This window comes from Myotis davidii, unplaced genomic scaffold (assembly GCF_000327345.1).
Source record: "Myotis davidii unplaced genomic scaffold, ASM32734v1 scaffold570, whole genome shotgun sequence".
In the NCBI taxonomy this organism is placed as follows: domain Eukaryota; kingdom Metazoa; phylum Chordata; class Mammalia; order Chiroptera; family Vespertilionidae; genus Myotis; species Myotis davidii.
In genome coordinates this window covers 4,186,800-4,200,490 of record NW_006283631.1, presented here as the reverse complement: position 1 = coordinate 4,200,490, position 13,691 = coordinate 4,186,800, and the positions used below count along the sequence as shown (strand labels likewise).

The window sequence follows — 13,691 nt, the reverse complement described above, 5'->3', positions numbered from 1 at the left end:
TAAGGGCAGGAGGTAGAGCAGTGAATTGGTGAGGTATAATCAAGGCTGGCAGACCATGATTTGATCTGTTTTTGGAGCTGAGAAATGGGTACTCTACTACTTCTATTTGGTATTTCCCAGCATAAAAGTTTACACTTTTTTTTTCCAAAAAACATGTATTTTAATTCAGTTGGAGAGGTGTAAATTTGTAAACCTCTTTACAAGAACTTAGAAAACTAATAGCACAAGACAAAAATTAGGGCACAGGGGAAGATATCCTTGGCACAGCTACCACTGACATATAAACCTTAACCCCCATGCAGGTGTACCCTCCACATCTTCTATCTTCTAATAGTGAATTTCACACATCCATAGTTACTTCAAAACAAGAAGGTAGGTAAAAACTTAAGGCACAATTAAGAATTCAAGATTAATCTCTTGCCCTAGCCGGTTTGACTCCGTGGATAGAGTGTCGGCCTGCGTACTGAAGGGTCCTGGGTTTGATTTCGGCCAAGGGCACATGCCCGAGCTGTGGGCTTGATCCCCAGTGGGGGGTGTGCAGGAGGCAGCCAATTAATGATTCTCCCTCATCACTGATGTTTCTGTCCCCCTCCCTTCCTCTGAAATCAATAAAGAAATATACATAATTTAAAAGAAAAAGATTAATCTCCTAAACAGGACCTTTGCTGACATTTGCCTTGGCCCTTCTTCAATGCCGGTCATGTCAAGGAAACAAACTGTTCACTACTTACAGGCAGTTTAAGCTCTACAGAAATATTATTACAACATGTAAAACACTATTTACCCTCTCAAAAATTACTCATTCATGCTAGGCTGTATTAGTTTTTAGTTAGAAACAGAACGTATTTAAGTGACATGCCCAACATTTTTATATCCAAAGGAATCTTGTTTCTGTCAATGTAGCTGCTTTGTGAGGCTTTCCACTTTTTCCAGCCCTACTGCCAGCCACTGGTGAAAATTTGGAAACCTTTGGAATCCTCCTCAGCTGTTAACTATTTATTAAAAAAAAAAAATCCTTAATGGCATTAAGTCTTCATCTCTTTGTGGGTGGTATGTGATTTTCTGAAACTGCAACAAATCATTTGGAGCCACATATAGTTGATTAGTAACCAAGGTGGGTGAAAAAACGTTAATGGAAAACCTAATCCTATATAATAGAAGGATATTATGCAAATCGACTCTACTGCAGGACTGGTTGCTATGACACGCACTGACCATCGGGGGTCAGACGCTCAACACCGGAGCAGGCCCCTGGGGGTCAGTACACTCCTACAGGGGGAGCACTACTCAGCCAGAATCTGGCTCAAGGCTGTCGGGAGTCTCTCCCGCCTCCGCAGCAGCACTAAGGATGTGCACCTAGAGCTCCCAGACTGCGAGAGGGCACAGATCAGGCTGGGGTACACCCGCCCACACCCAGTGCACAAATCTATGCACTGGGCCTCTAGTGTAACTATAAAGTACTGCAATATTTTATTGTGGCCTTTTAAAACTTCTAAATTCACCTCTAAAATATTGGGAAAATAACTCTCAATATAAGTAATTTGAAAAATATTCATTTGGATACACAATAGTGACATTTTCAAAACTTTATTTTTGTGTCCAGATTTTACTTTATCAGCCAACCAGGTTCTGAGGGCCTCACACCTCATTACTGAATTATCCTAGCCTAGATAAAAATCATTAAATATATAAATAAATAAACTTTAAAGCTCAATAGTTGGGTCTGACTCACTGTCATGTTAAAAGTTTGAGTTTGTTAGAGGACAGTTCACTTTAGAAATAGTACTTAAAACTGACTTATCATTTAATGTTACACTCCCATTTTCTTTTTCCATATATACAGGAAAAACTTAATAATTGTATAATCTCAAACTAGCTAAGAATAGGTTTGCTAGAAAATCAGTAGTCATTTTACTATTAAAATTCTGCTCATTTAAATAATTTATTTAATAAAATATTTGAAGAAGCAGTTTAGAAAAACAAGATTTGTATTTTATTTCCTTGTAAAAATCTTTACACATGCAGACAAACCAGTGTTAAGAAAGTATTCACCATCATTTAAACAAATAACCACTTAAATAGAACAGTGTCTGCAATTTTATCTGTATAAAAATAAGATACATTTTTACAGAATTCACACTCCAGTTCTTATAGCAATAAACAATACACAACTATAATAAGTACAATTGAACCCGACCATGGTTTTCAATTAGATACTGCTAGGGCATTTTAATGTGCAAAAAAAAAGAAAAAAAAAATTAACATACTTCTTTTCAAGAGAAATTGTCCTCAGTGTTTCTAGAGACCTAGAGGGTTTTAAGAAATCAAATCCTAATCAGTTTGCTTTTAATGTTTTGATTATGAGTCCATACATCACACTGTAGATAGGCAAAACCAGGAATTGATGCAGGCTCAACCGAGAAAGTCAGCGCCTGTGCCTGCCATGTCCTGAGCGGCTGCCACCATGATGCTTGCCTTTATGGGACCTCTCAAAGGAGCGAGATCTTTCACGCCTGTCCCTATGATGTCCCCTTTCATGCCTGTGTTTCTTGGCCGCATCTGAGTGATCCCGAGACTTGCTCTGAGATCGAGAACGAGACTTTTTCCTTTTATGACCATGTCTATTTGAACTTTTTATATCATCTCTGGTATGCTTGGCCTTAAGGTGAGGAGAACCATGATTATGATGTCTTCTTGGGCTTTCACTGTGACTGCGGGACCTGCTTCTTGATCTCGAGCTGTATGTTCCAGATCGACTCCGCCTATTATTATAACTTAGACAATAAAAATTTGAGATTTAGATTCGATTTCTGCTGGAAACATATTATTTGGTGGTGCTCAAAACAAGTTCAAAACAAAACTATCAGGCCTGTACTGACAACAGGCTAGACTTAAGACTTATTAAATTTCTCCCCCCCACTACCTTCCCTCAAACCTATATTAGACAAATCTTAAACAAATGTAAATGTCTATATGCCAAGGAGGTATTTAGCAAGTTTTGCAGGATGTTCTATATAGCTATGCTTTTTATTAAGTATTTCCCATGTTAAAAAGAGCCACAATCTAATTATAAAGCTAATTAGAAATTCTATGGCTATGGTTGATTTATTAACCAATAAGTGATTAATGAAATAGTCAATTTTCTAACTGAAATCAGACAGAAAGACAATTTTTTCACTCTTAATTTGTTCAACTTTTTTTTAAAGAGTAACTTTTTAAACACTCCAAATACAGTTGTTTTTTTTCTAAGAGAATACTTACTGTCTTCTTGGAGTATGTGATCTAGAATGTGATCGTGTTCTTGACCTTGATCGACTTGCACTTCTGCTATTTCTACTTCTCTTGCTGTCTTTTCTTACACTTCAAAAACATAACAAAACAAAAAAAACCAAACAAACAAAACAGTGTATTAGTTACATATTTAGTGTGTTAGAAATTAATCACATAAAAGATTCCTAGGGGCCAGTTCTAAATCAAGTATACTCACCCATTATAAGGGCTTTTGGAAGCCTGCTGTCTGTCTTCAGGTTCTTTTTTGATCATCTTCACATTAACGGAGATAGGTGACTTCTCTTCAGCCTTTACTTCTCTTGGTGATGCTTAAACAAACATAATAAAGACATGTTAACTACTGGATTTAAGAGAGGCTCAAAAGTTGTTCGTACATATAATGCAAGTATCATGCTTTCAAGTATGTCTTCAGTTGACTGTCAAGAGAAAATAGTAATGGCTTCTTAACATTGTTTCCTTGCAAATGATAAATGCTAAAGCATTCTAATAATCACACACCTTCAGTGCCCACCTCATTTCAATTCTGAATAAATCTTACATGGTTTAGAGGCTGGAGAAAATCCACCAAGGGTTGAAAGGGCTGGAGTTCCATCAGGATTCAATCCCTTTGCTTTTAATTTGGCTTCTTGTAAGGCCACTTTTCTTTTCTCTACTTCTTTTTCCAGCAATTCATAGTTTGGCTATTGGAGGAAAATGAAGTTAGTATCTCTCCTTCACAGTTTAGAGTGTTAGCATTGAGAAAGTATTAGCACAAACACGAATAAACAGCATTACCTTTTTCCTGGTATAAAGCCTAAGAGTTTCTACACAGATATCCTGGATCTCCTCTTCAGTAGTACCAAAAAGAAGAAACCAATGGGGACGAGTGGGCAATGGAATCTAAACAGTGAAAAGAGTGGTTTAGATCAAATGTTTACTGGTTTTTATTAGGAGGACTAATTTATCCCACAGAACAAAACAGGCTATCTAAACCTACCTGAAGAGCTCTAGCTGCAAGGTAGATGCAAGCACATGCTATAGTCTCTGGTTGAAATCGAACGAACACATTGGTTCGAAGACTGTCATTCATATAATTCCTGAAAAATATTTTAATCATAAGCTCTGTACATAAACCAGTTCTAAAGCTTACATAAAATTGGAGACTCAATCTACTTTATTCTTTTTCCTTCTCATATTTATATCTCTATCTTCATATTCTAGCAAATAACAATTCTTAACTCAAAAATCAGAGAGATAAGAATTTAACACTAGAACAATTCTTCAGCTTTCCTATGACTAAATTCCTTGAAAATAATTCTATTATTCCAAATAGAACATATATGTAAAATTTTAAAACTGTATTTTTATGAAAATCAATGCTTTAAAAGTCAATTCTGAATAACTAGTTTCAGAAATGATAAACCACTCCAACAATACTTCAAGCCATTAATTATTGACCATCTCTCCTTTATCCACAATGAAAAGCAATGTCAACCAAGTATTTTCAAAAAATTCAAAGTACTGTGACAGGGGTAAAAAGGTAAGCACTCACCAAGTTATATTAAGAAAACTAAATACTTCAGAAAATCTAGACAGGGAAGTGAAGAGCAATAAATATATAAAACAGCCTTGTTTATGTACCTTTTTTTGTGACTAAGTGCAAAGAAAAGCAATTAACTACTTCAGCTAATAAACTGCTTGATTTCTTAAGTAGTGAACCCTCCCCACAACATCCCTGAAGTATTGAAAAAATTTTACAAATTGTTTAAAAGGTTAAACTACAAGGTTGTTTCTTAAAAATCTTTACTGTAACTGCTAAAATCTGTTTTACAGAACATATATTAAAAATGTCATGCATTTTATAAAAGCAGTGAAACTTTTCTATTACTAATATTTACTGAATCCAAAACAAGCATGGCAGTCATAAGTCCAGAACATAAAATTAAGTCCTGTACACCTATTGTGTTGAGACAGTAGTTATGTCTGGACAACAAATCCTTGTTTTACTTTACCTTTAAATAAGCTAGCATTCCAAATCACATATCTGTATCTCAAAAGTCCAAGTTATAAAGTGCTTTGAAAACTCAAGTACTTCTTAATTCTATTATTGTCTGCAATAGCCCAGCAGCTAGAAATTCATCCAGAATGGAAATGGTGCCCACTTTGAGCTACAAGTTGTAGCTTCCTTTGGTAGAATTCATGCTATACATACTGAAAACTGAAATCTAGTCAAACTCCTAACAAAAAAAATCACTTAATTCATAATGGTCGGATAACAATCTATCAAAAATGAACTATTCATTCTGATAGTTACAGGTATACATTCAATACATAGGCATGTTGAATAGTTACTTCTAGAAGCAAATATACAAATCCTTTTGACACCCCGACAGAACTAGAAGATGCTGCCAGATGGATATGGACCACTTCAGTGAATCTCGGATGAGAGCTTGCACTGGATTGGCTGGAGAGCAGGGCAGCCAAACAGGCCATCCTGAGGTCATGGGCTGAAGTGCAGAGGGCAGAGTTCTATGACTTACCATCATGGACTACCCTTTAATTAAAGAGTAGAAAAAAGAACAAAGTTAAATTGAGTTCTCCATTAAAAATAACTAGTCAAGCCAAGAAAACAGGAAGCAGAAATAAGCATTATTTACCTTTTGATTAAAAAAACAACAAAAAAAAGCACCAAAAGAAACTCATCTCATTATTTTGGAAAGGGAAAACGAAACTTACTTTATTTCTGCTTCTGTTTTCCTGACTAGGAAAAAAATGTAAAAAAAACAAAAGAAAACAACTTACCAGGCAGTTTGAACCAGGGTTTGATTACGTTCACATTCTAAGACTTGTAAATACATAAAAATGATCTGAAGGACAAGGGGGAAAAAACTCAGTTTAGCACAACATTGGTTCTTTCAGAGTACAGAGTTCAATGTGTATAAGTAACTGAAAATGTTAGAGTCAAGTTTTAATTCTTCTATAAACTACATAAATAATACAGACCAATCTAAAATGTATCTGAATCAATGTGAGTTATTATGCTACTAGATTCCATAAAAATTGTTTAAAAATGTTTCAAGATTGTACAGGGAAAAAAATTGGGAGTTATTTCAATAAAAAACAATTTTTCATGAATACTAAGTGGCAGGCATTGTGTCCTACAAACAAGATTATAGCATTTAATTTCCCAAGGTACAACTCTGCGTGTCCCAAACCCTAAACACTATGTTTTACAAGTTATACAATGGGCATGATACATTGTAAAACTCCAAGTGGGTATTATAGTAAGTATCAAACACTGAACATTTCTACAGTGAAGTTTATCACACTATATATATGTAGCTTTACCTCAGTTCAGATGAGGTATTTTAGGACCTGTATTACAACTTTAGAGTTGTGAAATCTAAGAACAGAGATATCTGCCAAGGTCACTCAGCTAATGGCAGAGGCAAGTTTCTATTGCAGAGTTCTGCTTTCAGGGCACCCATTCTTGAAACTATTTTGCTGTTACTTATGTCAGCCACATGCAAGCCAAGACTTGCTAGAGAAACCTTTGAACATTCAGAAACAGTAACAGTAAGCAGCCAACACAGCTTGAACATTTTACTATGCAATAGGTAGCATGCCAGACTTTTTTGTGCATATACACACACCCACATATATATATATATATATAGAATTTATTCCTTGGAATGAGTTATTTCATAAACTCTGTTTCTAGGTAGGGAAAACTGGGTTAACCATAGAGGTAAAAAGAACTTATCAATGCCTACACAACAGTAAAGTTTTGAATCTGTCTTTTTGACTCCCATTTTTCTGATAAATTTCAAAATCTAAAAGGTCGCATTTAAAAACCAAGGTGAACTCTCAAATATATATTCATGTAATATAAAAGTTTAAGAAAACCCTAATACTTACGAATACAATTCCTGTACTCTATAACTCACCTTATGGGGATGCTTGACATGAACACAAAATCCCAACTCCTTTAGCACCCTCCTCTCTGCTTTGATAACTTGATTTTTGGTGTTAATGTAGTTCTGATCAAGGATGAGGGGGCTTGGAGTCCTATAGTTTGTAAGAAATAAAATCAAAACTGTTTTGCACATCCAAAAATTTTTATTTGTGGCATCTCCGTTTTCCCTTCCAACCAACTATTGGCAACAGAAACCAGCTTTTTAAACTCCTGCAAACAAGTTAAGGCATTAATCTTGTGCTGTCCAAGTTATGCTAATTAAATATATACTTTCTAGACTAAATTCCTATACAAACTAATGCAATCCTGCAATGGAAATAATTCACTCTACTTCTCTTGTATTTATCCTTGGTTATTTCATATGGATACTTTGGGAATATATGTTGCTTAACATCAGTGACAGCTATCACAAATCTCATTAGTCTCCAGACTCTCTGCACTGACAAAATGAAAGTGCTCCTGAAAATATTTACTATAAGACCTTGTAAGATTATAGTGATTTTACTCATTTTATAAAATATCAACTCTTGGTTACTTTATGGCCAAAATTAAAATTAAGGGAAAAAATATTGGGTAGCTAATCCACATTTCCCCTGCAAATGGGCAATTTGTTTAAGCAAATTGTTCTAAGATTCTATTTCCGTTAAAGAAAATAATCTGGAAACTAAAGATTTAGTTCAAAATAGTTTATAAAATTAAATCAGATTAAAAATTCAAAGTGATCAATAAAAACCGTGCCTAAATTTCGTTGAGTTGTAGTTATTAGGCAGTATATTTAGCAATGCAAGAGAAGGGAGGACCATCATGAGGAAACCAGGACAACACTCAAGGTCTCTGTGCCAGATTCAAGTTTGATAGCTTCCAAAGTTATGATGCAGAAGGCTATCTTATCTATCAGTCAGGGGCTCAATGCTTTAGAAACAGCACATTCAATTAAAAGACTATCTTATTTAAGTCTTAAAATGAAAAACCGGTTTCTTACTTTTATTTAAAGCTTATGTTCAAAATTAGCTTCTTACTGAGAACTTTTTTTTTAAGACTTGGACTTTTTATTTAAAAGCCCATAAAATGTCCTAGTGTCCTTTGTTTGATACATTTTTAGACTGAACCAACAAAAATATATTTTTGTTAAGATATTATTAAAAATATTGATTATATGATATATACATATATATGTAGGATATTTAAATATTTTCCCCATACTCAATTATCAGCCAAAATATTCAAGAGTTTCTGCCCTGGGCAGAACACAACATCTATTTTAAAAAGATAATAATTCTGAATATTACCCCAACTCACAACTCCTTTCACTGTGCACAGCAAATCCAGAAAAATGTAAGCTAACACTTTAAAATCAAAAACCAATTTAAATACATCCACTTGAAAATTAGATAACAATGCCACATTATCTACCCCTGTGGTGACATGTTATCAGAGTAAAAATAACTTATTTTCTCACATTTAAAATGATGAAAACTAGAATGCTTGCTAGGCTATTTCAATATTTTTAAAATCAAATTGTATTAAACAAGACAAAAGCTGGCAAGCTGACAAAATGGAAAATAGCTGTTAAGATTAACAATGCTGAAAATGGCCTTTACTCAGTTCAATACCTATTACAGATATAAAAGGTGTGAGAAATGAGGCCATCAATTGGAGAGGGCCGATTTCTAGCATGGTATCAATGAATCCATTTTTATTAAGACAATAGGCTACAAGTTAACTATCCTTGGGTGGGGAAAAAATCAATTTTACCTCAAGAGCAATAAATGTACACATGAAAGCATATCTCAAAGAACTTAAGGTTTATTATTTTCAGGTTTCATCATGACAGGAAATTTAGAAGTTAAATCCACCTCAGGCTAATGTCTCCCTCAACAGGCATTAGGAGAAAGGAGACCTTCCGTGTTATAGTGGCACCCAGAACTTTAACTCTTAATCCATTGCAATTGGGACAGCAAAACTGCACCATTAGAAACTATATAAAAGCAGTTTTGTCTCATTTCCCATTTCTTTTGAGTAAACTCATTTATACATCTTACTAAAGCTTGCTTTAAAAGTTTCCTTCAAATTCTGTTAAAATTCATCTTTCTTGTAATTAACCAGCTAAATACTTGTTAAAATTATGGCTACTCTCTGGTAGTAAATCAGGCTTAATTATCAATTCTGCTTAAACCAACTGTTATTTTCCATCTACTCTGCCACAATCTTTACTTTCCCTCTATTTTGGTGTCAACACTCCAATAACATCAAATGATTAAGGAAACCAAATCCATTATCCACTATTAATTCAACTACATACTCAACTTTTTGCTTAGGCCTACTTATTCCTACAGTTTTCAAAGTTAACTTTGTGGGTGTATAATCTAACACCTTCATTTTTGTGCAGAATTGGTTTTACCTCACAAATCAAGGAAGGCTCAATAAATGTATAATTTACAACTTTTATTTTGTAGGAGAAAAATGTGTTCGGATAAATAAGCAAGTAAAGGTTCAAGAAAACTGTCTAAGCAAGTGGTTTCTTTTTATTAACATAGTATCAATTAGTACTTTCTGTAGCAATAAGCACATTAAATTGAATTAAGGTTTGCTAGAATGCCTTCCTCTCCAATTATGTTAAATCTCCTTTCTGATAAAAGTTTGAAGAGGTGGCATTTTAAAAAATCTCTTAAAAAAGAAATCATTAATTAAGAGAGAGAAAAAAAATTGTTATCAACTAACAACCAAATCTAACTCTACCTTCCCGGCTTTGAAGTTTGTCATACTTTTCAAATTAACTTATATGAAAAGAACAATTTCCAAATTTTAGTCTTAATAGGAAATCTTGGACTTTGACCACTGGAAGTTTATTATAATCTGCCGTCTTAGGACAGCTATTTTTCCGTTAGCATGACTTAGTTCAAATATACCTCGAAGACAAATTAGGATCAGGAGATGCAAACATGGTTTAAGTTTCACTCATGTAGTATGAAAACTAGTTCTTCAGGAACTATACTATAGTTTACAAAGAGGCAGACTCCTCCTACTCAATACACAAAATGTGCAATACGACTTCAAAGGAACATTCTTTTTTAGCAGTGTTTAAAAACAAAATGAAGGTCACCATTAGAGCCATAAAATAAAACTGCAAATGGAGGCTGGACTTATGACCCTTCCAACTTTCATCCATGATTTATATACATGTTGAAAATACACCATATGTACCAATGAGAGTGGTTGTACCAGTCTGAAGATGTCTTCTTTTAGACAACCAAGTCTTAATCTTTGAAAGTTGTAAATTACACGTTTAATTGAGCCTTTCCTTGAAACCACAGAAAACCCTAATTTGCTGTGAATATGTTCCACCCCAAAAGCAAATTATAATTGGAAACTATTAAATTCAGCCATTTATTCCGAGTTTAAAAGACAATTACCAAACTACCAAAAAAATCAAAGGGGGAAACAGTCAAATAATACAGAATGTGGCTTGGGCATTGGTACTTTCTAAAAGTTCACCTGGTAATTCTAATGTGTAGCCAGGACTGAAAAACAGTATCTAAAGGCTACAGAAATGATTCCTGCTTTGTAATTTTCTAGTTCACACTACAATAAGACTTTCATAAACTTCATTAAAATAAATAACATTAAAATAAGCTGACATTATTTTACCAACTGAAGTATAATACTGACAATACTTTCTAATGACATTAATCTATGAAAAGACAATATTAAGCTACAGTTATATAACTTGGACAGCAAAGATTAAAGCTTTTAACAAGAAACAGGAGTTTTTCTAAATGGTACAGCAGTGGCCAACCTGTTAGTCCCCGATTCCAGTGACCTATTCTCAGAGCACTGGCTTCTCCTTGGGGATTTTCCATACTTCACTCACTGTTGCCATGACGACAGCTTCATCGCTATGTACCACTCCACATCACCCAGGCTTTGGTAAATGTAGCTGGTCGCTGTATAGTCGGTTGCAAGGGAAAAAAGAGTTGAAGTTAATAACATATACAAGTTACGTGTCTGAGTAAACTTGTAATATGCATAGAAACACTTTTACATCCAGCTTTTAAAAAAAAGGCTTCCATGCAATTAAAAACTCCTTTTAAATTTCATGCTAGTCACCTCTAAGATCGAGACAAAAATCAGTCTCTTTGTAATGACCCCCCCCAAAACCAGTTACAGACACAAAAGTCAGGTGAAATGTTTTACATTCCAAGATTTTTATAGTTAAGAACTACTCTCTGAAATGGAGGAAGAATGCTCTAAGGCTCACAGAAAAATTTCAAAGTAGATAATCATTATTAAGTGGTAAGAGTTGGCTCAATGGTTCAAAAAATAACAGAAAGCTATTTCCTTTAAACCAGCATAGAATCCTTTCACTGAAGAGCCTTGTTACTAGTGTGTTTTAAACACCCTGAAGAATCAGCGAGATATCTAAATGTAAATTTTAGCTCAGACCATACTAAATACCAAATTGAAATCTTCCCAATTTCTAGGAATTCCTCACCAAGAAGCTAAAAGATATTTTAAAATGAAATAAAAAATTAGTCTATCCCTGGATATGGTTAGGGTGAATGAGGAAAGATGGCAAAAAAAAAAAAATGTAAGAAAACTAAAAAAAATGTGAAAACTATCTGAAGAACAATGTTTCAGGCTTTTTAACTAATCATTTTAAGGTTACTTTTCTATTTGCTTGTCTCTGAATAGTTCTATTATGCCAACCTACAGATTCAGCTGATTAAGAAACACTCAGGTAGGATACTAAGTTGGCACTAACCAACACCCAGTCCCCAAAACAACTTAAAATCCTTTTATAACTTCCTTTCAAACTCCATACAAGTTTATCTAACATCACAATTTCTTAAAAAGTGAAAAGACCTAATCTATTCCAGCTATCTCCTTCTGCAGCATGCACTAGAAGTCACCTGAAGTGCTGCAACTAAAATTTCTGGTCCTGCTCACATGGACATTAAGTCCACATAAAGTGTTATGATGTAGCCACAACACCTAGAAGGCACTCTTTTGGTCTCTATTTTCTTACAAGAGAAATTAAATGAGCCTTATCTAAATATAACCCAATCAATCAAGAGTTATTTTTCTAACCCACTCACTGGGACTTATCTGACCAAGACAAAATACCTGTTTAATCCCTTTGACTTCAAACTTTATCATCCTGCAGTCCTTTCAGATCCGGTATATCGTAGTTCAATGTTGAAGTACTCTTAACAAAAGCCAACCTCAATTGATAACGTGTTAACTGGGACTTCCGAGTAGAGAAACAATCTACACAAAACTGTGCCACGTTATGAACTTGAACTGCAGTTTAAACTTCCAGCCTTCAGTCTTCCAGAGAGGGGTGGGGAGAAACAACTTACAGATACACTCACACTTGAGCCCAACGCATTCCCTTTCTTGTTTAATCTTAAGCCACAGGACTGCTTCACAGCACTGTTAGGATTGTCCATAAATGCAACTGCCTCTACAAACTTCAGATAGCTGGTTAATTGTGGGGGGTTTTGGTTTGGGGTTTGGTTTTTTTTTGGTTATTAAGTATCAGTGTGCTCCTATGTGAATTTCAACACCTAAATAAGTTTCCCTGTGCATGGGTTTTCACTTGAGAGGAAAGAATGTTTTGGTTTGATGATTGGTGTGCACAGTACAGTAGCAGCGAGAGATGTTGTGCTCAATCATGCCAATCTTACCTTTTTCCTCTTAACTGGCGTAGGTGGTGGAACACGTTAATCACGTCTCTTATTCTTCTGGGCGCTTCTTCGATTTTTGATGCAAGATTAATACAAGCCATGGCAACAATCTGAAAGAACGAGCCAAGGAAACCTTGTTAGAGGAGGGCTCTACCCCGCGCCGTTCGGAAACAGTGCCCCTCCCCAAACCTAACTTAATCTGCTGGAAAAACTTTAGGAGGACACAACTAGGACAACCTCGGCGAAATAAAATTAAGATGACATTTCCAAGCCATAAGCTTCCCGGCCACGTTAACACTGTGAGTTATTTTAATTGATTAATCCCTCCACTCTGAATCCAGAGTCCATCAAGCCCAGTCTCACAGGGCTTTGGAGCTCGGCTGAAAATTCTAATTACTGACGGGAGGGCCCGGAACCCGGGACCCATTTCCTGGGTTCTAGGCCCTGGAACACATTCCGAAAGCCCCCACTTCCGGGGGAGTGAGAACCAGGTACCGAGGCCCAAAGGAACCACTTTCTTTCCGGGAGAGCTCGCTGCTAGCGCCGCCCCGCACCCCCATTTCCGGATGGGGAAATCCTTTTGCCCTCGCCCCCGCCGTCCTTACCTCGAAACTGTGTTTGACGAAAGACTTGGAGTAGAAGAACCGATGGAACAACACCTGCCCCGTTGCCATCGCCACCTGCAGACGAGAGAGAAGAGCGGAAGCGCCAGGGTCAGGCGGGCCCGCACCAGGCGCCGCCGCCATTTTGTGCCGCCG

General features: G+C 35.7%; 1 protein-coding gene across 3 annotated transcripts; it reads right to left on the bottom strand.

Annotated features, from left to right (window-relative positions):
• Positions 1–1,970: 1,970 nt before the first annotated feature.
• CCNL1 (cyclin L1) lies at positions 1,971–13,685 on the bottom strand. 3 transcript variants are annotated; one of them, XM_006753828.2, is made up of 10 exons: positions 13,539–13,685; positions 12,934–13,043; positions 7,218–7,338; positions 6,073–6,137; positions 4,268–4,367; positions 4,066–4,170; positions 3,830–3,971; positions 3,488–3,599; positions 3,262–3,360; positions 1,971–2,774 (listed from the first exon to the last, which is right to left on the bottom strand). In XM_006753828.2, the coding sequence occupies exons 1-10, from the start codon at positions 13,677–13,679 to the stop codon at positions 2,426–2,428; spliced, it is 1,344 nt and encodes a 447-aa protein (XP_006753891.1). In that variant the 5' UTR covers positions 13,680–13,685; the 3' UTR covers positions 1,971–2,425. The 3 variants fall into 3 exon arrangements, with proteins under 3 accessions (XP_006753891.1, XP_006753892.1, XP_015421073.1); XM_006753829.2 differs by lacking the exon at positions 13,539–13,685 and adding an exon at positions 11,118–11,190 and having other exon boundaries at positions 12,934–13,023; XM_015565587.1 differs by lacking the exons at positions 12,934–13,043; positions 13,539–13,685 and adding exons at positions 11,118–11,190; positions 12,371–12,430.
• Positions 13,686–13,691: the final 6 nt, after the last annotated feature.

Coding starts and splice junctions, on each gene's coding strand:
- CCNL1 (XM_006753828.2), bottom strand. CDS start 13,679: ATGGCGGCGGCGCCTGGTGCGGGCCCGCCTGACCCTGGCGCTTCCGCT. Junction 7,339..12,933: donor CGCCAGTTAAGAGGAAAAAG/GTAAGATTGGCA, acceptor TACAAACTATAG/GACTCCAAGCCCCCTCATCC. Junction 3,600..3,829: donor TTCTCCAGCCTCTAAACCAT/GTAAGATTTATT, acceptor TGTTTGTTTAAG/CATCACCAAGAGAAGTAAAG.